Source organism: Heptranchias perlo, chromosome 16 (genome assembly GCF_035084215.1).
Source record: "Heptranchias perlo isolate sHepPer1 chromosome 16, sHepPer1.hap1, whole genome shotgun sequence".
NCBI classification, from domain to species: Eukaryota; Metazoa; Chordata; class Chondrichthyes; order Hexanchiformes; family Hexanchidae; genus Heptranchias; species Heptranchias perlo.
Genome location: NC_090340.1, coordinates 23,106,142 through 23,130,219, shown reverse-complemented (window position 1 = coordinate 23,130,219; position 24,078 = coordinate 23,106,142). Strand labels below are relative to the sequence as shown.

General features: G+C 39.7%; 1 protein-coding gene across 3 annotated transcripts in view; it reads right to left on the bottom strand.

The window, feature by feature from the left end:
• plekhg4 (pleckstrin homology domain containing, family G (with RhoGef domain) member 4) overlaps window positions 1-24,078 on the bottom strand; it is a 211,178-nt gene that overhangs the window by 169,464 nt on the left and 17,636 nt on the right. For all 3 annotated transcript variants that reach the window (XM_067997802.1, XM_067997803.1, XM_067997804.1), the window contains exon 2: window positions 7,106-7,303. In XM_067997802.1, coding sequence (XP_067853903.1) covers window positions 7,106-7,303 — 198 coding nt within the window. The remainder of the gene's footprint in view (window positions 1-7,105; window positions 7,304-24,078) is intronic.

Genomic DNA, 24,078 nt, shown 5'->3' with positions numbered 1-24,078 from the left:
TGTGTGGGAGAGAGAGAGACAGTGTGTGTGTGGGAGAGAGACATTGTGTGTGTGGGAGCGAGACAGTGTGTGTGTGGGAGCGAGACAGTGTGTGTGTGGGAGCGAGACAGTGTGTGTGTGGGAGCGAGACAGTGTGTGTGTGGGAGCGAGACAGTGTGTGTGTGGGAGCGAGACAGTGTGTGTGTGGGAGCGAGACAGTGTGTGTGTGGGAGCGAGACAGTGTGTGTGTGGGAGCGAGACAGTGTGTGTGTGGGAGCGAGACAGTGTGTGTGTGGGAGCGAGACAGTGTGTGTGTGGGAGCGAGACAGTGTGTGTGTGGGAGCGAGACAGTGTGTGTGTGGGAGCGAGACAGTGTGTGTGTGGGAGCGAGACAGTGTGTGTGTGGGAGCGAGACAGTGTGTGTGTGGGAGCGAGACAGTGTGTGTGTGGGAGCGAGACAGTGTGTGTGTGGGAGCGAGACAGTGTGTGTGTGGGAGCGAGACAGTGTGTGTGTGGGAGCGAGACAGTGTGTGTGTGGGAGCGAGACAGTGTGTGTGTGGGAGCGAGACAGTGTGTGTGGGAGCGTGACAGTGTGTGTGGGAGCGAGACCGTGTGTGTGGGAGCGAGACCGTGTGTGTGGGAGCGAGACCGTGTGTGTGGGAGCGAGACAGTGTGTGTGGGAGCGAGACCGTGTGTGTGGGAGCGAGACCGTGTGTGTGGGAGCGAGACCGTGTGTGTGGGAGCGAGACCGTGTGTGTGGGAGAGAGACCGTGTGTGTGGGAGAGAGACCGTGTGTGTGGGAGAGAGACCGTGTGTGTGGGAGAGAGACCGTGTGTGTGGGAGAGAGAGAGGGAGAGACTGTGTGTGGGAGAGAGAGAGACAGACAGACAGACAGACAGACAGTGTGTGTGGGGGGGGGGGGGGGGAGAGAGAGAGAGACAGACACAGACACAGACACAGAGTAAAAATCAGATCAGCCATGATCTCATTGAATGGCGGAGCAGGCTCGAGGGGCCAAATGGCCTACTCCTGCTCCTATCTCTTATGGTCTTATGTTCGCAGAACTGTTGCACATTTTTTCCCATGCTCTTGGGCTCCTCAAAATATTTGCATGCTCTCTACTCCTTTCTTACTCGGTGGAACATAGGCTGGTCATTGGGCTATACCTCGTCTTACACTCTGACACTGTAATTCTCTGTTCTTAAGAAGGATACAATGCACTAAATCCAATTTAACCAGTTAAAAACAGCAGGAAAAAAATCTAAATATCAAAAATCAGGAAACCTTGGTTTAAGTAATGGAGTTCAGCAGCAACAGCATTGAGGCATCCCAGCAAATGAGGAGCTGTGGTACAAAAGACCACGGGGAATTCATCGTGGGGTCAGCACATGCACGTAGTGTGGCCTGAATAACATTAAAAAATTGTCCTGCAGAAGTGGGAACTTAGTGCTGAATCTGCTATGGCTTACTAACCCGATTACTTGGTGCTCATGTACCATGAGGAGGGGCCAGTCCCCAAGAATGCCAGATTTCTCTAACATGTGCAAGTCCACGTGGAGAGGTCAATTAATGCAGGCCCTGTAGTACTAATAGTTTGTCCATCGTTGACAATGATGACAATCTATGATTCAATGATCCAATTAACACAGGTTGTGGGTTCTCATATGACTGTAAAGTTCAATTTTGTGAGGAATGTTTTCCTCTAATAGCAACCCAGAATAATCAAGAACAGTACTGGCAAGGAAAAAAAACAAGAAATGTAGGATTAACCAGCAAAACCAACTAATCCTTGAAGCAAAATGCAGCAAAGGGTGCTTAAAAACACCATCCACCTCCTCCAAAATAACTTCCTCAAAAAGATACCTCCTGCTTTTAAAAAGCCTGCTATAGCAGACCATATGCTAGGACTTTCAGTTTTTATGGGCAAAGCTCACGCCATTGGCATAGCCTTGCCTAAAGATGTAATATTCAAAGAGATCCTTTATAATGGTATTTAAATCTTCAAATCAAGTTGTGCATGCTGGTATTGCAACCTTATTATTTCCTCCCAAATTGCCCTCAGTAAACAGGACGCAACATAAATCACTCGTGCAGGAAGTCAAGCGCCCAGTTTTCCATCCCATGCCTGCTATCTGTGACACCCCAGCCCCAGCAGAACCTACAAAATCAAGGTTAGCATTTTTAAAAGGAACGGTTCCTATATTTTTCCCTTTTTCTGTTACAGTTAATTCAATGGAAGTGGGCAAGAAGGGGTCGTCTCTTTTAGAGTCAAAATTTAATAGCTTGTCTGAATTTTGTTAGGCAAGTTCACAGCAAAATAATTACATGCAGCAAACTAGCACAAAATTTCTGTTCTTAATAGTACATCTATTTCTTGAAACAAACTTATCAATGGTGGTTTTAAGTACAAAATTTAGAATATGTGGTTTTTCCTCAGTAAAACTAGTGCAGTTTCTAGGAAGAGATACAGTGATTCAGTAGCTGTCAGATCCATTTGGCCAATACGCATCCAGATCATAAATGCAACTGGTTACAAAGTATACAGCAAAAGTACCTTCCTTTTACAAATTCTTTACAGCTTAAGCATTACTTAGTGGGAATTTACAAGAATGGTAAAGCCCTTGTGGTTAAAACCAATTCAGAGATTTTAGCCACAAGTGTTTACATAAACCACTTAGGTTCTGTATTGATTGTCTGATTAATAACTATATAAAAAGTAAGGAATCTTACAACACCAGGTTATAGTCCAACAATTTTATTTTAAAATCACAAGCTTTCGGAGATTATCTCCTTCGTCAGGTGAGTGAGTGAATGAGAGGTTCTCAAATCGCATATCTTATATTAGGCTGGGACACCATCATACCAATCAAAGGTGTCGTTGGTGTTCAGACAGGTTAGCCACGGAAAACAGTAGGTCCCAGTATACTGAATACACAATGGGTCAAATTACACGGACAGAGAGAAAGAGACCCGAAAGGCAGAGAGAGAGAGAGAGAGAGACAGAGAGAGAGAGAGAGAATGAATATGTGAAATCCGACCCCAACCTGCCACAAATGCGCCTACTTCCGGTTTAACCGCGGCAGGTTTGGGGGTATGAGTAACCCGCTCCGGAGGGGCGGGTCCATCATTATATTATGTTAGTGAGGCTCTGTTCCTCAGATTTTGGCAGCCATTTATTTGAATTTAATAGCTGCAGGCCGGGTTTCCCATGGCTCAGGAAACCCAGCAACTAAAGGGAAGCAGGAACTACCGGATCCACCAGATAAGTGCTTCTCAGAGCGCTGCATGTGGCCCATGAGGAGCAGGAGTGCTTCCCCCTGGTCCCTCAAGCAAATCTTCTGCCGCAATCGGCCTCCCACCCCCGCGATCTGCCTTCCCCCCCCCCCACCCTGATCGGCCGACCCCCCCCACACCTCAATCGGCCGATCCCCCGCCACCACCACCACCATGCCCTGGATCTTTGCCTCCCTCCTCTTTGCCGTGCTCCGATTCCCCCCCAACTCCTGATCTTTTCCAATTGCCGGGGCCCACACTCTACAATCCCTGTCCGCGGCATTCTACAGCAGGTTTTCCCACCCGGCAGCCGGCCACCCTGTCATTCTGGCCCGCTGCCAGGTGGGAAACGGAGTAAAAAAATGATAATGGGTCGTGCCGTTAAATTCGGCAGGACCTCCACCGTCCCAGCTTTTCCAGGTTTCCCGACCACAAACACGCACCCCTGCTCCCTCCCCACAAATATCGGAGCCCACCTCTCTCTTCCTGTAAACATCTCCCCGCTTCTCTCACTCTTCAATTTTTTCTATCTCAAATTCTCAATCAGCATGTCGGCTCTTTATCTCTTTCTGTATAGCTTTTACACACCTTATCTAATTGGGGTTTATTTCTATTTGTTTCTAACTCATTTGCCACGCTGCTCTGCGCGATTTCTGGCCCTCTGAGTTGATAGCAGTTTGAATAGTAAAAGGTCAGTGAAACTCAGTGACTGTGAGGATGAAAAGCAGCAGTCTGGTGGTGCAATGAATCGGGTATGGGATCAGGACACCACAGTCACGGGGAAAAGTACTGACTTGGTGGTGCAGCAGAAGTAGCACATGGGTAGGGGGAGCAGGAGGCTTGAGGCACAGGTATGGGGAGAAAGTGGATATGGGTTCGAGTGGCAATGAGTCCAGGAGAGCAAGAGCAGGTTGGCCTGAGAGACAGATGGAGTGAGCAGTCCTAGCAGGTCCAAAAATATTATAATTTTTAAGTTTTAAAAATTTTCAAGAGACAGCAATGCCGAGAGAGGAGGCAACAAGATGCAGGCAAATTAAAATCTTGACTTTAAAAACAGAAAAATTGAAGTACCATAGAAATTCACAGCACAGGATGCATCTATTTGGCCCACTGTGTTTGTGCCAGCTCTTCGCTAGATCAACCCATAATTAGTCTCATTGTCCTGCTCTCTCTCAATAGCTCTGTATCATCATCTGCTTCAAATATTTGTCCAATTTTCCCTTAAAAGGTGTAACTGTCTTGGCCTCAACCATTCCCTGTGAAGTAAAATAAAAGTACAAATAATAAAACCTAACCGCAGTACCACCTAGAAGAATATACAAGACACAATTTTGCGAGGGTAACAGGATCATCGACAGTGGGAAGACTGAATAGTAAGTATAATGCCAAGTATTAATAGTTTAGCTCACTAAGCGCTAATCACGACAAAACTGTAACATGAAATAAGTGCGACAGCAAGAAGTGCATACAGTTGCAAGGCTTTCATTATATAGGTACAAGCCCCTTCAACATAAAAAATATCCCTACAAATTTCACAAAGATGGTTAATGGAATAGAAAAGTTTACAATTCCTTCTTCCTCCTTGTGCTGTACTTTGTTCGTTGGGACAAAAGCAAATTATATTTAAGAATTTTACTTTTTTTTAATGCTTATAAAACATAAAAAGGGAAAAATAATGCTCTAGATTAATTTGTCAATTAGAATTCTAATAATAAAAGAAATTTGAACTTGTTGATGACTGTAATGTAGGCCATACCAAAATTTTATTTCCCACGATTCATGGTAGGAATGGTTTTCTATTCATTTTCTACATCTGGAATAGTTCTTTGTAACTTTTTTTCCCTCCCTCTTTTTAAGAAGTGTGAAAGCTAGATGGTCTTTTAAATCCATTCATTATGAAGGTTTAAATCCCTTTTCAAGCAGGTAGGTTTTAAGAAACTGAAATGGAACACTAAACTTGGGCCTTATTACATTCTATGGGAAATCTGTAATTTAATTCTAATAAAATGTTCTTAAGATTTAAATGAGTCATGTAAGTAGAAAGGTTGAAACTGAAGTACTGTATATACAAAATGTGACCTTACAAAAAGGCATTGTACACACAAACTTTGAACTTTGAAAGCTAGTGTTAAAATCAGTTAAAATGGCCATTGTTCTAGAGACATCTGCTTCTAAACTGCAGCTTGTATGGATTCTTTACAAATTTAATACCTCAAATAAAATCACATCCATTGGAGCAACATTATAAATCAAATTAGAATAACGCTCTGTACTACTATAGCTCCTGAAAATTTCTATGTATTTTAATACTGGAATACAAGAAAAGATATGCCTGTAATCATTTAATATATTTCAGAGAAGTGCAAAGACTTCCAGTACACTGAGGCACTTGTTCATAAGTTACAATTAAGGGTGCAACATAACATGCAATTTTTCAATTACTGTTATGAACAGGTTCAGCATTTTCATTTGTTGTTGCCTCTGGTACATGTAGTGTAACTACTTATTCAAGGTATAAGTTTTTTTTTTAAACAAGAAAAGCTATTACATGTTCAAGTTTTATTTAAAGAGATCTATTTTATCAGCTCAATCCATTGTACTCTAGAAGTTTCCTCAAATTAATCTATTACACAGTGATAATATTCTAATTCAAGAGTGTTGATAAATCTTGTATTTTGTAACAACCACATCACATAAAAACAGCTAAAAGTGAGAAAATGTATTTCTACTTCAATTTGGATTTCATTTTTAAACCAATAAAAAGATTTTTTGTCCATGCCATTTTACATTATTTTAGCAACTTAAGTATTTAACCAAAATTATTAGGAAAAGCCAATTAAAGTGAAGCTTACATTCTAAACAGCACTGACATACAATTTGTATTTGATACAAGAAACAAACCTACTATACTCGAGTAATCAGCAAAGGTTTCATTCAACATTAAAAACTTCACTAGCTTCATCACAAAAAGGTGCACAATAGATTTGTGTTTATAAAACCAAATTCACAAGTCCGATGGGATGAGGGCTTTAACTAACGCCCATCTTCCTTTGGCACACAATTTGACTTTTGTAAGTTAATCCTTGCATTAATCAAATACTCACTGACATACAGAGATCTAAAATAATCAAACAGAGCATGCCCATTTCTGTATTTTCATTTCATTAAGACCTGATACACTTAACAGTCAAAGATTTACTGGCAGCCTGATAGCCTAGTAGTTTCAGAGCTGGGTTTCTAATCACATGTTTGGGAGTTTTGAGTTCTAGAAGTACTCAACATCAAATCTGCTTTTAAGTTGGGATGGGAGATTTGACATTATTACAATTGGTTATCCCCCTCCCCCTAGGAATAGCATCAGGCAATAACAGAGAGCTCAATTTTTGAAGAAAATACAGACATTGCTCTATCAGTCCTTTCAGCTACTCACAGTCTGTGGTCAAAAAAGTAATCACATCAAGGAGATAAGTCTTGGACGAGTGCTGTTTATATTGAAATCGTAATTACTTCTAAGATAAATTTATTCAGTCTATTGCATTTTTTCTAACTTACTTGATGGCAACTGAACAGTCACATTTTTATGCAACTTTTTTTGCGCTCCAAAAATGAATAGCCAAGATTAGAGGAACTGACTGCAAACAGTCGCACCTTCTCCCAGGGATTGTTTTGCGTGCAGTCGTCTATGATGACTAGACTTTACATTTTAAAACATGGCATTCAGAGTAACAAGCATTGCAATTTCACATTAACAGTTTTATATCAGTGCACTTTCACATTTTATATCAAAGTCACAGTCCTATCAAACTGAACCAATTTGGATTCTCCCACCCACTACCTTCACACTCATACTTACACAAGCGTCTTGCTGAATGCATTGCAGAATGTGTTTAGCAGGGACAAGAAAATCAATGAGGTAGCACAATCCGTCACCATGGTACGTTTTCTCCACTACGTCAAAAACCTGACAGAGAACGGTGGATGCTGTAGCCTCAAAGGGGGGATAGAGTGCTGAAAGAGTACTTTGAATACAAGTATCCAAGGATTCAGAATCCTGCCAAAAGAAAAGCATAATTAATTTAACAGTAACTACAAAAATGTACAGTATGCTCCTTTCTGACTTGCAGAAAATGTGACAAGTTACATTTATATCAGTTCTGTTTAGGTACCTAACAAGTAAAAAGGAAAACTGCAACCAATTACTATCAATCCTTTATGCATTCAATCCAGTTAACGGCTTTTAACGAAAAACATAAAAGGCTACAAACTAAATTTCCACAACTCAAGACTACAGATATGACCAACAGTCATTTAGTGCATTAGTAATAATAGACTGAACAAACCAAGAAAAAAAATCAACATAAAATATAAATCAATAAATCTTGTATTTTAAATTCCTAGTAACAAATGAAATTATGTGTTACAGATTAGCTGCTTTCTTCATAAATCGACAATTCTCATAATAAAATGTGCACTGACGTTATAAAAGCTACAATACCAGACGATGCTCTAACTGCTACTACTAAAACCTCAGGCTAATAGTATTCTAAAAGGTGCCCCCCAACAAAGTCCAAAATTAACTGTTTTGTGTGGAATACGTGAGCTGCAAAATTGTGAGGAAATAAGCAATGGCAGAATTCCACACTTCACTGCCATGCAGACTAACAGACATCTGATGCCAGAAACCTTGGACATCACACACAATACTCTGGTTTTTTACCTGGTTGCACCTGTTTGTTGCATAGGTTCACCAAATGTAATTAAGGAAATAGCCCAAATAAATTATTTACTAACATGTAAGTAAAACTGAAGTAAGTTGTGCAGCCTGAACTGCAATGTTTTCTGTGTATCAAGAGATTCCCATAAGGTTCTCTGCTTTAGACTGGCAGTACAGCTGTCCAAAACACTTGCATCAAATCTAGTCAGGAAACAACAGGACAGCTTGGTCAAAGAGGTTAAAAAGCTTCTGCTCACTTACTAAGCTTCATGGAAGAAGTTTCACTGTTGATGACAATTGCTTAGACTGAATTATAATCCTCTTACTGCACCTCAAGAATGTCATGCTTCATCAGCAAAAGGAACATCATGTCTCAAAGCTTACCACCATTCAGGTACATGTGTCAGTCAGTTGGTTGCACAGTACACATTCAGTGGGGAAAAGTGCAACACATTGCACAAATGAGGACTCTTCTTACATGATTACCAATTGCGTATTCTGTTAGAATGACAGATTGTTTCAAAACATTTTCCCTACTGATGTTACATTTTCACACATATGAGCTTCCTTTCCACATCAAATGAAAAGGAACTCTTCTAAACTTGTCAATGAGTTCTTTTCACCATTGGTGACAGGCCTTTAATTGTTTTAAATCTTTTGTGATTAATGTTGAACTATTTTTCTCTCCTTGATAGTTTAGTTTTGATTAAAATAAAACTTGACAGGGTGGCATCCTACAATACTAGTTTAAGCACTGTTCACAGTGCTCAAGGGCTTTCACCATTGCTGAAGTGCATAACAAGTGCTTCAGGTGTTTTATCATCTGCACAATATGAAGCTTCATCAGATCTACTTGGGTTCTTATTCTGGACCAAACAGATCACTTCAAAGAACCATGGAATTTTACATCATAGAGGAGACCACTCAGCCCATCATGTCTGTGCTGGCTCTCTGAAACAGCTATTCCACCACTGTTTCTAGGAGGGCATTCCATGTCCCCAAAACCCTCTGCAAAAGAAAATTCTCCTAACTTCTCCCTCCATTCTTTTGATGCTTTTTTAACTTTATGTTCTCCTATCAACTTATCAACCAGTAAAAATAGTTTTTCTCAATTTACTTTATCAAAACCTCTCAATTTTGAACAGCTCTTTTGAAATCCTCTTAATCTAATGAAGAAAGTCCCAGTTTCTTTAGTTTCTCCTCACCCCTCCTCATCTTAGTGAACTTCTTCCGCACCCTCGCCATGGCCTTGACATGCTTCCTAAAGTAAGGCATTCCAAACTAGGCACAATATTCTAATGGCAGCCCAACCATAATCTGCACAGGTTTAACATTAACTTTTTGCTCGTACTCTATGCTCCAAATTTACAAACCCTGCGGACCCATATGCCTTTTTAAAAAATAAATCTTTATCAACTTGTACTTCCACTTTTAAAGAGTTGTGCATCTGAACACCCAAGTCTCTCCGTTTCTCTTCTTTTAACGTTTACTACTTAATGTACATGTCCTCTCCTTACTGGTCCTCCCAAAATGTATCAAATCCTATTTCTCTGCATTAAATTTCATCTAACCTCCATCTGCCCAAACTACTAACTTGTATACATCCTCCTGAAGTCACTTACTGTCCTGCTCATAGTTAACAGCAGTCCCTACTTTTGTGTCTGCTGCAAATTTTAGGAATACAGGAACAGAAGCAAGCCATTCAGTCCCTCGAACCTGCTCTGCCATTCAATTAGATCACGGTTGATCTGTATCTCAACTCCATCTACCCACCTTTGCCCATATCCATTGACACCCTTACATAACAAAAACCTATCGATCTCAGTCTTGAAAATTTCAATTGACCCGGCATCCACACAGCCTTCTGGTAGAGAGTTCGAGATTTCCACCACCCTTTGTGTGAAAAAGTGCTCCTGATTTCACTTCTAAAGGGCCTAACTCTAATTTTATGATTATGCCCTTGTTCTTGATTCCCCCAGAAATAGTTTTTCTGTATTTACCCTATCAAATCCCTTTATCATTTAAATCACCTCGATTCGATCACCGCACAACCTTCTAAACTCAATGGAATACAAACCAAGTTTATGCAACCTGTCCTCGTAATTTAATTCATTACGCTCTGGTATCATTCCGGTGAATCTGTGCTGTACCCCCTCCAAGGCCAACATATCTTTCCTGAGGTTCGGTGCCCAAAACTGAACGCAGCACTCTAAATGGGGTCTGACCAAGGCTCTGTACAACTGAAGCATCACTTCTTCACTTTTGTATTGCAACTCCCTTGAGATAAAGGGCAATATTCCATTAGCCTTTTTGATTACTTTTTGTACCTGTGCAATAGCTTTTAGTGATCAGTGCACATGGACACCCAAATCCCTTTGCTCATCCACAGCCTCTAGTTTCTCAATATTCTGATTTGTCTTTCTTGGATCCAAAGTGGATGACTTCACATTTCCTTATATTAATCTCCAGCTGCCATAGTTTTGTCTAGTCACTTAGTCTGTCTACGTCCTTTTGTAACTTCCTTCTCCCATCTCCACAACTTATCGTGCCTCCTAACTAGTACCATCCACAAACTTGGATAGACAACTCTCTTATTCCTTCATTCAAGTCATTTATAAATATATATGGTGAACAACTGAGGCTCCAGTATCCATGACTAGTAGTAGTCCCCCCTGGGGACCACTACTAGTCATGTGCCCATTATCCCTACTCACTGACTCCTACCTTCCAACCAATTACTGACCCATGTCACAAGATTACCTCTAATTCTGTGCGCTCTCATTTTTGCTTATCATCTCTTGTGCAGAACCTTATCAAGTACCTTCTGGTGTAAACATCCATAGGCACTTCCCTATCCACTATGTTGGTGATCGCCTCAAAAAATTCAACTAAATTAGTCAAACGTGACCTACTCTTCACAAATCCATGCTGACTCTTTGATCAGTTGATACTTGTCCAAGTGCTCAATCACTCTATCCCCGATGATAGATTTCAGTAACTTCCCCTTAACTGATGTTGACATTATGCACCCTGTCCCAAAATTCAGATCATCTATGTGTACTGGGGTCAATTTTAATCCTACCCACTCGGCAGAAATGAGCAGTTAAAATCGTTCAGGTTATTTACCCGCCCTGGAACTGTCGGCAGCTGGCTGTTCCCAATTTTAACCTGCTCTACTGAACAGGCAGCAAGGACAAAGCAGGCCAGGTCTTTTTTACATATGCATGTCTGGTTCCAACATTTAAATGAAGCTTGGTCCTTAAAATTGGACAAGTCTCATTCCGTCACAGGGGATGAAAAGTTAACTCACCAGCATGTTTTTCTGGAAACCTGCCGGCAGTTAAAATCTAGGCCACTGAGAAGAGCAATGGCCCCAAAATTTGATCACTGGGGACACCACTTTTTATATCTCTCCAATCTGAAAAACATCCATTAACAACTAATCTCTTTTCTATCCTTTAACCAACATTCTACCCATGCTGTCACATACCATTTAACGCCATGTACCATCATTTTATCAACAAACCTATGCGGCATTTTATCAAATGTCTTTTGAAAATCCACATACACATCTCCTTTATCAATAAATTCCCTTATTTCCTCAAAGAACTCTATTCAATTTGTCAGACTTGACCTTTACAAATCCATGCTCACTGTCCTAATTATCTGATATCTTTCTAGGTGAGTATTAATTTTATCCTGTATTAGGGACTCTAGGAACTTACCCACTACTAATGTTAGACTGACTATTCTATAGTTACCTGATTTTTCTCTTTCTCCCTTGTTGAAGAGATGTTGCATTGGAAAGCCTCTACTTCTCTGGCACAGTTTCCCTGTGTATGGATGTTTGACACATTGTGTTCAGATCCTCTGCTATTTCCTCTCTGACTTCCTTCAGCATTCTAAGATACATACTATCAGGGCCTGGTGCTTTTCCACTGTGAGTTCTATCATTTTTATTTCTTAGAACTGGATCCAGCACTGCCTATTTCATTGTTGGACTAAAAAATTCTGATCCATAAAGCAGCCCTGGTCATATTTTAAAACTCTTCTCCTTTCTTGCTACTTACATTACTCTTACTACACTCTATCTTTGGATAATTAAAGTCACCCATTATTATGGCACTGTTGTTTCTGCATTTCTCTTTACACTGTATACATAACTCTTCCTATATTTCCTTTCCACTGTTCAGAAGTCTATACTCCCAACAGAGCTGGAGCTGCCCTCCTGTTCCTTAACTCTAAACAAATAGATTTAACTTTTAGACCATCACCTATATCATGTTAGGAAATGATTCTGAAGGATTTTTTTTTATCAACTGCAGGAGTATTATAGCCAAACAATAGCAATACCAGATCTTGTGAAACACAGTCCCCTGACCCATTAGGGGATTGGTGCTCTACTACTGCTGATGCTAAGACAGGACTAACTTCAGTTTTTTACTGGGAAGGCTTTCAGTTTATTAATAACTTAACTTTGTGCAAGTACCTCCAACAATACCAATACATATTTTATAGCAGAGAAAATAAAATCACATTTATATAGCACCTTATCACTTCCTGAGGACATCCCAAAACACTGCAACCAATGGATTATTTGTGAAGTGAAGTTACTGTTGTTATATAGGCACAGGTTCACACACAGCAAATGAATGAACCTTTTGGGTGGTATTAGTTGAATGAGGAACATTGGTCAGAATACAGAGGTCCCTGGCTTCTCTGAATAGTGCCATAGGATCTTTTATATTCACCTGGGAGACAGTTCCTTTGTTTAACATCTCATCTGAAAGGCAACATCTCTGTCAATACAGTATACCTCAGTACAACACTTAAGTGTTAGCCTAGAATATGTGCTCAATTCCATAGTAGGGCTTGAGCCTACAACCTTGTAACTCAGAGGGTGTTGCACTATCAATGTTATTATTATTATTTTCGGGACGTGGGCAACGCTGGCAAAGTTGGATTTATTGCCCATCCCTAGTTGCCCTGAGAGGTGGTGGTGGCAGGCCTCCTTCTTGAACTACTGCAGTCCTTGCAGTGATGGTCCCACAATGGTGTTAGGTAGGAAATTCGAGGATATTGAGTAATATAATGAATAAAGTGTGTAATCAACTGATGCCAATGACACTCAGAGTTCTCTTCTAAAGAGAGACCCAACAAAACGCTTTTTCAGGAATATTACTCCCCTCTCTGTGAAGGGCTCAGCTGAAAATGGTGTCAATGCTTTCAGTAGTAGTTCAAGAAACTAATGGCCTAAATTCTGTTCAGGTTCTCCATCTAATAGCAGCTGGCTCCAGAAATACTTTCTTGATTCAATTTTTTGTAACTGGCCAGCAATGAGGGGAGAAAAGCATCTTCACCAAAGGTATTGCTCCTTCTCTCCCAGTGCTTTCCATGAACCCTCAGCCCATTATCTAGTCCTCCTGGCATAGCAGCAGTATCAAAACTTCTTACTTCGACTGAAATTATCAATGCCTACAGGCTCCACCCACAAAATAGCAGGACTTTACTGCCAGTACCTTTCGCTTGGTCAAAACCCACCGTCAAAGAAGTCCCTTTTCATTCCATACTAGAAACAGAAAGGAGCCTCATGGACCCCGATTCCAGGGAGGAATTTATGAAGCTCTTGTCTCTATCTCGGAGCTCTCAAATCTTCAGTTTTCATTGAAGGAATACACCCAAAACATTATAACCTGCCTTCACTCATTACAGATAATGACTGACCTGCTGTGTATTTCCAGCATTTTCTGTTTTTACACAGACAGAGAAGAAAAGAAAGCAAAAATGTGGACAAAACATCACACTAGGCGAACAAGAACACAAACACACCCATCACAGACAATCATGTCAATGATATTCAGCATGATGAGACATAGAAAGATTACACTAATACATCACCATATACACAATTGGCCAAAGAGATCAGAGACAAATAGGCACACAAACAGCCAGGCAATACAGAGATCACTTCAAAGAGAGAGAGAGATCAGTGAAGAGAAACAACAATATCAAAGACACAAATATCAGGCCAGATAGGCAGATCAAAGGCACACACAGAGGGATGAAACAGCAAAAAAAGTTATGGATTTAGGAAAGAGGCACTGACACTAGAGATAAAGGTCAAGGGAGCAGACAACTCAGCATGAGCAATGCCATGGGAGATCTACTAATTATATTTTGATTACAGACAATCTAGCAACTAATTCACAAACATCACTGGTTCTTCCCGTTCATTTTCCTCAGCAGCTCTTACTTGGTATTAGAACTTTGAGTTACTAAGGAAAATGGCGGTTGAGGAAAATGGCAGATGAAAAATACTCAGAAAACATTTGAACAATTTGTGGGAACCCAGTGGCTAGACTGCACAATCACAGGTTGATACACCCTCACTATAAAATACCAGCTATTGTGAGTCACACAGAGTGAGACTAACATGGAAAATATTGAGCACAGTGGCACCAACGGGACTACCATGCACTGCAAGTATAATAAGTTTTCAATGAAATGCACACCCCACATACTGTGAATACATGATAGTTAGATGATTACGATGAGGGAAAACCCTCACGATGGGGATAGGGGAACGAAAGGTCAGTCTTTTTACCCACATATGACAAATGAAGATTATTTCTCGGGTGTAGCTCAACCTTTAGCATCTGCTCAGTTAGGCTACTGCAATTTTTACAATAGTACTCTTTTTTTTAAAAAAAGCCTCAAGTTTATTTATGTAGATTACATCTGTGAAACTGCTTAAAGACAATGCAGTAAAACGTGCCACTGGCACGCTCAGCCACTTCCATCTTACCGGCTCGAACTGGCTAAACATTTCGGATGATATACAATAGCTTCTTTAATGGGGCACCTTTATCCTGGCATATTAATTTAATCCTTCTTTGCATATTAAATAGCAGAATATTAGGGTAACTCAAGACAGTGGAACAAAGACAGGTATCATACATTGTACTGGAGTAATAAGTAAATCATAATTCCCTTAATCTAATACATACTCTAGAAACCATAATTCAGCAAGTGATGGTCAACTTTGTACTTGAACTTTTACATACTAAAAGGGCAGATTTCCAGGTGCTGATGCAATCAGGGACAGTATGCCACAGGCAGATGAACTCATGTGTGAAGCTTTGTTGCTGGTAATCTGTGCAGATTTTGGGACAAATGCAGACTGCTGCGGTCCAACTGCAGTAGCTGTCTGGTTCATTCTCTAGCTGCTCCAGTTGTTATCTTGCAGAAGCCTGACACAGTCCAGGCACATCTCTCCAATATTGCAAAGTGTATGATATGTGATCATGGTCCGTGGACTGTTCAAGCAATTGCTTTATGACAAATTGTCAGGACATGTCACTAATTTTATAACTGGTGCCTCAAACATTCTATCTAACAGCTCTGCTTTCAGCCACTGCCACAATCCATATAAAACCATGTTTGCAAAAAGTAAATATAGATGCTAAATGGCTTGCACAGAGCTGACATCAGAGAATGGCAAGGTTGTAACTTTGCAGTAACTGCATGTGTATATGCGCAGTTGTTTTAAAACTATATTTGTAACTCTTGAGCAACTGTGCATGTGCAATTTTTGCCAAATTCAGCACAATTAGAACTAATACAATTATAGTTCCATAATATAAACAAGAGACAAGTTAATCAATTTGTGCAAACAATTCTGCTTCAGTGCTGCATAACTGGAATCGTGGTCAGGAGACCACACAGTGGCTGTTGCGAAAAGCCTCTGGGGTCGATTTTCCAATGGTGGCGGGTTGGCAGTGGGGGGGTGGGGGGTGGTGAAGGCTGGCTGCCATCAGGAGCTGCAGCTTGGTGGAGGGGGGGGGGGGGGGGGGGGGGGGAGAAAGAGAGAGCGGGATGTCATCCGGCGCTGGAATGGAAGATCGGGGAGTGGGTGGGGGCGGAGAAGAGAGGGAGACATCGGAGCAGGGTGCAAAGGTAGGTTCATTTTGTATTTTAACTTCCTTCTATGGTTTTTTATTTAATTTATTTAGTTTCTTTTTCCCTGATCCAGCCCTTCATGTCTGGTTTCACCACAATCACTTAATCTGTCACAGGTAAAGTGCCTTAGGTACCTCTGGCTCTTCAATTGTCATCCACCGGTTTTAACTGCCAGCAAGTTGGAGTCGGCTTCCGAACCTAAACGGATTTCCGCAATTTTCAGAGCCCCCCCGCCCCAATGCACCCACAATTGCCCCCTAAAATTGAGCCCAGAGAAATATCACAATGGTGCAGTAGAGTGTGATCTTCTGTGGTTGGGGCTGAGGCACATCATTGAGACTGAGTGGAAGAAGCTTTACTCTGCTGTACCTGACTCAGGGGTGCTTGATGACTGGATTCCTGAAATGGAAAAATGTTCCAGTCCCTAGCACCAAAATCCCTCACCTTGATCAGGATAAAAATTCAAACAAAAAAAAAAAATCGCTAATAAATATAATAGTGAACACTGAGCCTGTAATTACTTCCTCTTATAGCAAAAACATCTTTGGAGTTTGTTCACTTCAAACATAATAAATAACCAACAAATATGTGTGATACCCATTTATTTGAACCTCACTTAATATACTTACATTTACTATAAGATCAAAATAATTTTTTAATGGGTTATGATAAAGGATTTCCCCTTTTAAGAAAGCCACTGTGGCACAATACCTTAAGGGTGATGCAAGTCTTTTTTTTATATCAATGGAAATGTGGAAAAAAGAATAAGTGGACGTAAAATTAAACATTTATCTTGTGTTATGTATAACAATCTTTAACAGGACAATCTGCAGAATTTAAGGAGAATGCATCAAAAGTCTGAAGAACATCAGCATTACTGCACTTATATGTCACAGACAGCTTGCACAGATGGGTAGAAAAGTTAGCCATCTGTTCAGAGCCACCTTGTTTAAATTTTTCACCATTGGTTTCAAGATCACAGCTTATTAAGACTAAAGCACTGATCCTTGCAGCAATTCCCTTGGATCAGCAGCAAATGTGGTTGCTAACACAGGAAATGCAGGCTTAAGCTTGTCACATCAATAATATCATCCATAAAACAAAGTCACATTTCAAACTAATCTAAAAGCCTACAGTGACTTTGAAAATAAACTGATTCATTTTCATTATTTATGCTAGCTCTTGCCCAAACATGTTCATGTGACAGATTACTAATACATGCTTTCTTAATTTTGCTGTTAGCTACCACACCCATGTCAACATATGCTTTCAAATATTATTGAAAAGTGGGTAATTAGTTTGACACACACACACACACACATATATATATATACACCTGCTCCAGAATCTGCCAGAACTACTCAACCTTGATCCAGACGTGGACGCAAGAGCTGAATGCCAAACGAGTGGGGGGAGTAGCAGCCCTCGATGTCAAGGCACCATTGTCTACATGGTACTAAGAAAGTGCCTCCAAGCACCTTCTGCACTTCCTCCACTAAGACCTGTCCTTTGTTGTGCTGCTACTTTCCTCTATACAATCAGAATAAACTCTCTAGATAAAGTTCAAATACAGTACAATCGATTTATTAACCTACTTTGCCATGTGTGAATGGCATTAGTGCCCTTTCCTACGGTGTTTCCCCCTCGGTGATAATATATTACATGTAACTTCTAACTCCTAAAGAAACAAAAAGAACAAACTTACATTTATTCGGCACCTTTCACATGTCCCAAAGTACTTTACAGCCAATATATTACTTTTGAAGTGTAGTCATGAACTCTCTGCTCCTCAGCCCCTTCTTTTCACCCCACCGTTGGTGCAGTGTCTTCAGCTGACAGACTCCACACTCTGGAATTCGCTCCCTCAGCCCATGACTGCCTCTCCACCCTCCTCTCCTCCTGAAAACCCATCTCTTTGATCAAACATTTGGTTGCCTCTCCTAATATCTCCTCCTTTGGCTTGGCATCCACTTTTGCCTGATTATACCTCTGTGGAGTACCTTGTGACATTACAGAGTTCACTTTCCCATAATAGAAATATGGCTCGGATGTTCTGCTTTATAGATATTTACATTAGCTCCTAAACAAGACGAAGGCACTGCATGGTAGTGTTGAATAATGTGGACAATGAGAGATGGAAAGTTAAATGAACAAGATATCATGTAGGAACAAGGTAATGTGACTGTGCAAAATGTGATCAATAATTGCTTTTTGCAAAAGTAACAGTAATATCAACGAGTTTGTAGCCATGGAGAGCACGCCCCAAAGGGGCTGTGGTAAAGTCAGATCATGTTCCTATCACAAATATCCATCATACTACAATAAATGCAAGAAAATGACAATGGTACCTAATCACCCTGCAAAATGATTGCTAGCATTAGACACATAATGCAAAGCAAGCTCTTCCTTAAAATTCTAAAATAGAAATGTACATATTCAGTACAGAAGATGGTATCATAACCTCAATTAAACTGTACTTTTAGTACAGCAGACCACCACATCATTGTTGCTAATACCAATAAATGGCCATAGAATAAAACCTTTACTTTATGCAGGAGCAACTTATGTAGGCTTATTTGCACATAGCATACAACACCATATAAGGATGAAATCAAAACCCTTCAAATTAAATATAGGAAGATGCCAGAGCTAAGGCAATTTTGATGCAAGTCTTTCCAACGTTACTGCATTTTATATATAATTCACACTGTGTTATGCAATGTTAATAAAATGCTTTTCTAAACTGAAAATTTTATGGGGATATTGAAGTCATAAATACATGGTTATACTAAAAAAAAGTTTGTCCTCAATTAGATGAATCACCATTCAAGTTTGTACCAGAAGACATACGTATTCAGAAAAATATGCAGATAAACCATAATCAGCAGCTAACATCGCAGCTACTGGAAAATATGTGTCGACTGGTCTTCCACAGGAAACATACATCACAAGCATGGAATATATAGGCTCTTCTTTCATTTCATATAAACAGTGATCTTTTACTAGCATTTTAAACTTATTACTATTTTCGAGTGCAAATGATTTTCACTATAATTATATTCTCTGTAATATTGATGCTGTCACTTTTTTAAAATTTAGCCATTCTTCCCTTTCACTTTAAAAAGTGCTACACTTTATTGGAGCAGTATTGTTACCACTTGAATAAATTAGTGTTTTCTCTGTAAAGCCACACAGGCCTGCAATCTTATCATTTCTACCAATAGCACCTGTAGAAAAATTTCCTTTCCAGTATGAGAAAAAGAGACACAAATATATATGTTGTCTTTATACCATATCTGCTTCACCATCGAGTCCATCATTTTGGGTCTTCTTCCCTCTAGATCGCCTCAAGTGAAATCACCAATAGGAAGGAACTGCTGCATCTATTAATTTTAATAGGGATTACGAATTCAAGCTAATCTAAGAGCCAAATCAGAGTCATACATTCCCATCAGCTTCTACAACAACAAAGCTTCTGTGCTGCATGAACCAGTTCCACTGTTCAGACTTTATGAAATGATACTATCTGACCAGGGAGTGGAAGAATGCTTTGTGTTCAACTGAAACTTGCACCTATAGAAATTAAGCTTTGACATGGTAACCCGTACAACCATGCAACAAATTAGTTGGTAATGTCAAGTTCTTCTACTGAATTTGGAGCAGGCCTCATACTTTGAAAACTAATGAAATGATGGGAGACTGAAAAGGTAGGTTCAACCAGGAATGACCACCTCAGGGTAGGCTACTCTGAACCAACAGCAAAGATGACATCCCTGAATGAGCCAAAAGAAACCCTACAACTTTATCAAACTTTCCTTAGCTGAGATTGTAGGAAGAAATTTTTGAACAACAATAACCAAGAAATTGAAACAACATTTAGGAGCCACTGCTGATATGGAAAAAACAATGAAAAGCAATTGCCAGTAATAAGAAAAAATAAATAACTATACAGCCCAGGGTCATGAACACAGTGAAAGGGAGGGGGAGGGGAACATGTCATCTGCTGCTAATTTCTTAAAAAGGGACCATATCCTTTGTCAATTTCTTCATTGAATGACTGTCAATAAGTGGAAGAATAATTTATTTTAGCAGTTACAAACCTAGCACATCAATATTTGATAAATTATAATACATATCTTGCAATGTATGCAGTACCACACTTTCTGTGCATAACAACATAATATGTTTGCTACAGTATCTCAGCCTTTAGCAACAGTGAAGACAGATCAGGCTTAGGTTATTTATTATACACAAAACCGCTTTGCAGTCCTGTCAATTGTCACTCCTTTCATCTCTCTTTTACTCCCCAACTGTTGCTGCCTTTCAAAGTCTAAGATTATAACACTGAAATTAGCCACCAGTGCCAAATTACAAGGTGTTAAGTCATTAAAAGTTAAATCAGCCATGAAAAAATACTTTACTGCACAACAAAATTTTACAGCAAGGGTTATTAACTAAATCTTTAAAAAGTAGACAGAACAAAAATTTGGCATAAGCCTACCAACATAAATAACAAAAACCCCTCTGTCTGATATTCTCAAGCATAAGTCTATTCACAATAAAGATTTCATGTTCAGGACAGTGTGCCTCTATGTCACCCTCTGTTGTACAACAACGTGATCTATAGGTCAAATGCTTCAAAAGATGAGAGAGAAGATATTACAGGTAGCTGTCAAAGTGGCGACATGACAAGTGATCAAACCATGCAGATCAGATATCTTTAATCTTATACAAATGAAGTACAGTATCCTTCTGTAATTAAATGGTATCAATGTAGACCAATTACAAAAACTGGTCTCAAAAGATTGGCTATTGCTTCATTATTTTCAGTTCCAAGTGGTGGATAGGGCAATATGCTTTATAATTTAAAATAAATTAATTGTGCTATTCAATATCAAATTGTGTGCATGGGACAGCAAACTTCCCTATATACAATACACCTGCATCCTGATTTTAAAAAAAGTAGCTTGACAAGAAAAGTTGCAGTTGCATCAGGCTTTCTATGAACTGCTGTTAAAAACTGGCAGTCATTTTACAACACTTCAGCCTGGAGTTTCCTCCTTGGGCACAACCCAGAAGTTGGACATGAAAATGCGCCCAATGTTACCTAATTTTATTGATGTCAAGTTACACCCAAGTATCCTCCTAATCTCATCAGAACATGCCCAAACTTAAAATGGATGTATATTGGGCATACATCAGTGTAAAGAATCAGGATCCAAGGAAACTCCGAATCCACACTAGTATATTTCTTCTTTCAGTCTTAAAATTGAAGTTTCAACTCATTTAACCATTACTCCTGCACATCAGGCACTGCAAGTTTAAGAGCCTGCAACCAGGGAAGCTTTTCAATTTTTAATGTGACTTATACTTATACCATAATAGTGCGTAAAAAGAAATAGAAAATATAGAGCAGGTCTCAGTAAGGATACATTTTTAAGAAACACTCAAAATTATAATTAAAAGACCAGAAAAATAACTGTTTCCTGCTGCGCCTAAAAATCTGGTCGCAATGTTGAGACCCCCGCCCCCGCCCAAACAAGCGGGATTGGTGGATACTCACATTTGAGAGTCGGGGGGGCGTGGCCAATTTGGTGGACGGAGATTCGTTCGGATGGAGTGATGGACCAACATAAAAGATTGAGGAAACTTAGGCGTATTGCAGTCACACAATTAACTCACTAACGCAGAATAATTCCGCAATCTTTTAAACCCCGGAATTGATTTGCGCCCAGATTATAGGTGTATCTGGGCACAAATGCAGAGGGCACTCCAGGCCTTAATATTTATTAGGAGACTTTTCTGTTAACGCAAAAATGATTGTGAATGTATAATTTCATCAGTGGATTGATCATTTTCATTTTTCTTAATTCTCAGAATATGGGCATCGCTGGCAAGGCTGGCTTTTATTGCCCATCCCTAACAGCCCTGAAAAGGTGGTGGTCCTTCATCTTGAAGAGGTTTGACAAAACTAAGTGAGCTTGCTAGGCCACTTCAGAGGGCACTGGGACTGGAGTCACATATAGGCCAGACCAGGTCAGCATGACAGGTTTCCTTCCCTAAAGGTCATTAGTGAAAAAGTTGAGTTTTTCCAACAATCATGGTCACTTTCACTGATAGCAGCTTTTTATTATTTAAATATTCTAAGCACGCATCAGGATTAATAACTCGGTGGTATGTTCAAACAAGAATTAAATACAATGGAAGTAAATGCAATGGGTGTAAAGTATGAGACATTTGTTATGTTGGAATTCCAGGTTTGGATCAGTTGTAGATTTAGGTCAGGTACATGCTTATTTGCAATTAATGATTTCAGAAAATGAAAATACCAACTTCTGACAATATTATACGTTTTAAGCTACAGTGCTATACATCTGCCATTAATGCAACACAGTTTGTGATCCTGTAATTCACAAAATTCCCAATACAATCTAAAATAAACTTTCACTGCTGACCATTTGAAAATAAATACCTAATAAGACACATGTCTAGCTGCCTAAAAGTTGGCTACAACTTCTTCCTAATAACCATGAATACTTTTTTACTAAATAATCATTATTTAAAAATACACACATCTTCTTATACATACATTTGTCTTTTAATGCACTGTACAATTAAAACTGAATGAACTGAACTAGACCGTGTTCAATGCATGAGGATATGGAAGTCCAGCTTTCAAAATGTTACCATAAATCAGCACGATCTACACAATCACTAATTTCTAGTTGTCTGATTTACATATAATTTAAGTCATAAAAATTCTATGTTTTCCTCCATACTGTTATATGCAAAAATTATAACATGGAATCAAGCCATTCGGCCCTATCAGTCCATGTTGGCATTTACCCTCCACACGAGCCAATAGTCCTAAACACATTTACCCACCCCGTTCCCATATCCCTTCAACTCCTTTTCCTTCACCTATCTATCCATATCTGGAATGTTGATAGTTTCTGCCTCAACTACTAACCCTTAAAGTGCATTCCACAGCTTCACAACTCTGTGTAAAGTAGTTTCTCCTGCTCTCTATTCTAATTCTCTTACATTTAATCTTGTATCAATAACCCCTTGTTCTTGACCCCATAACTACTAGAAACAATCTGATTCTATCCACACTGTCCTATCCTTTCATAATTTTAAACACTTCTATTATATAGCCCCATAATCTGTGTTGTTTGAATGAAAAAATAATTCTATTTCTTTGTATTTGTATTTCCCCGTACTAGGCAGCATCCTAGTGAATCTGCATTGTTCCCTCTCTAAATCTTTAATATCCTTTCTATAGTGTGGAGCCCAATGCTGCACGCAGTGCTCTAACTGAGGTCTTACGGTTTTACATTTGCTCATCATTACTGCCTGGCTTTTATATTTTATGCCTCAAGATAACACTTCTAATCATGAAATACAATTATTCTGATGCCCACAAGATAGGTTCAGATCAGGAGGACCCTTCAGCCCATTTGGTCTCATCCCTCCATTTTCCCATTACAATATTCAGCTGCTTCTTAAATGTGTTGTGTGCTCTAGCCTCAACCACTGTTACTAGAAACACATTCCAGCTGTTGCCGCCCTCTGTAAAGAAATAACTCTTAATATCTGTCCTAAATTTCCCCTTCACAACCTTGAAACTGTGTCTTTTTCTGTTGCCCCTGCAAGTCTCAAATATTGTTTTGGGTTTATTTGCTCAAACCCATCTTAGAACCACAGAAGTTTACAATAGAGAAGAAGGCCATTCAACCCATCATGTCTGTGCTGGTTCTTAGCTGGAGCAATCCAAAAATAATCCTACTGTCCTGTACTGTTCCCATAGACCTGCACCTTCCTCCGCTTCAAATGTTTGTCTATTCTTTTCTTAAAAGATGGACTCAACACTGACTCCCGGGTATAACATTTCCAACTATTTTTGAATGCAAACAACAACTATGAACACTAACCCTTCGTTTCCTGTCTGTCAACCAACTTTCTATCCATCTACTACATTTCCTCTTATAACAAATGCTTGAATTTTTGTAATTGGCTTTCCACTGGAAAACTCATTGAATGCCTTCTGAAAATTCAGATACACCACAACTACTGCATCTATTTTCCTTTATCTATAAGAACCAATTTTCCTCTTTGGATGCCCAATGGGCACCCAACAGACAGAGTACACC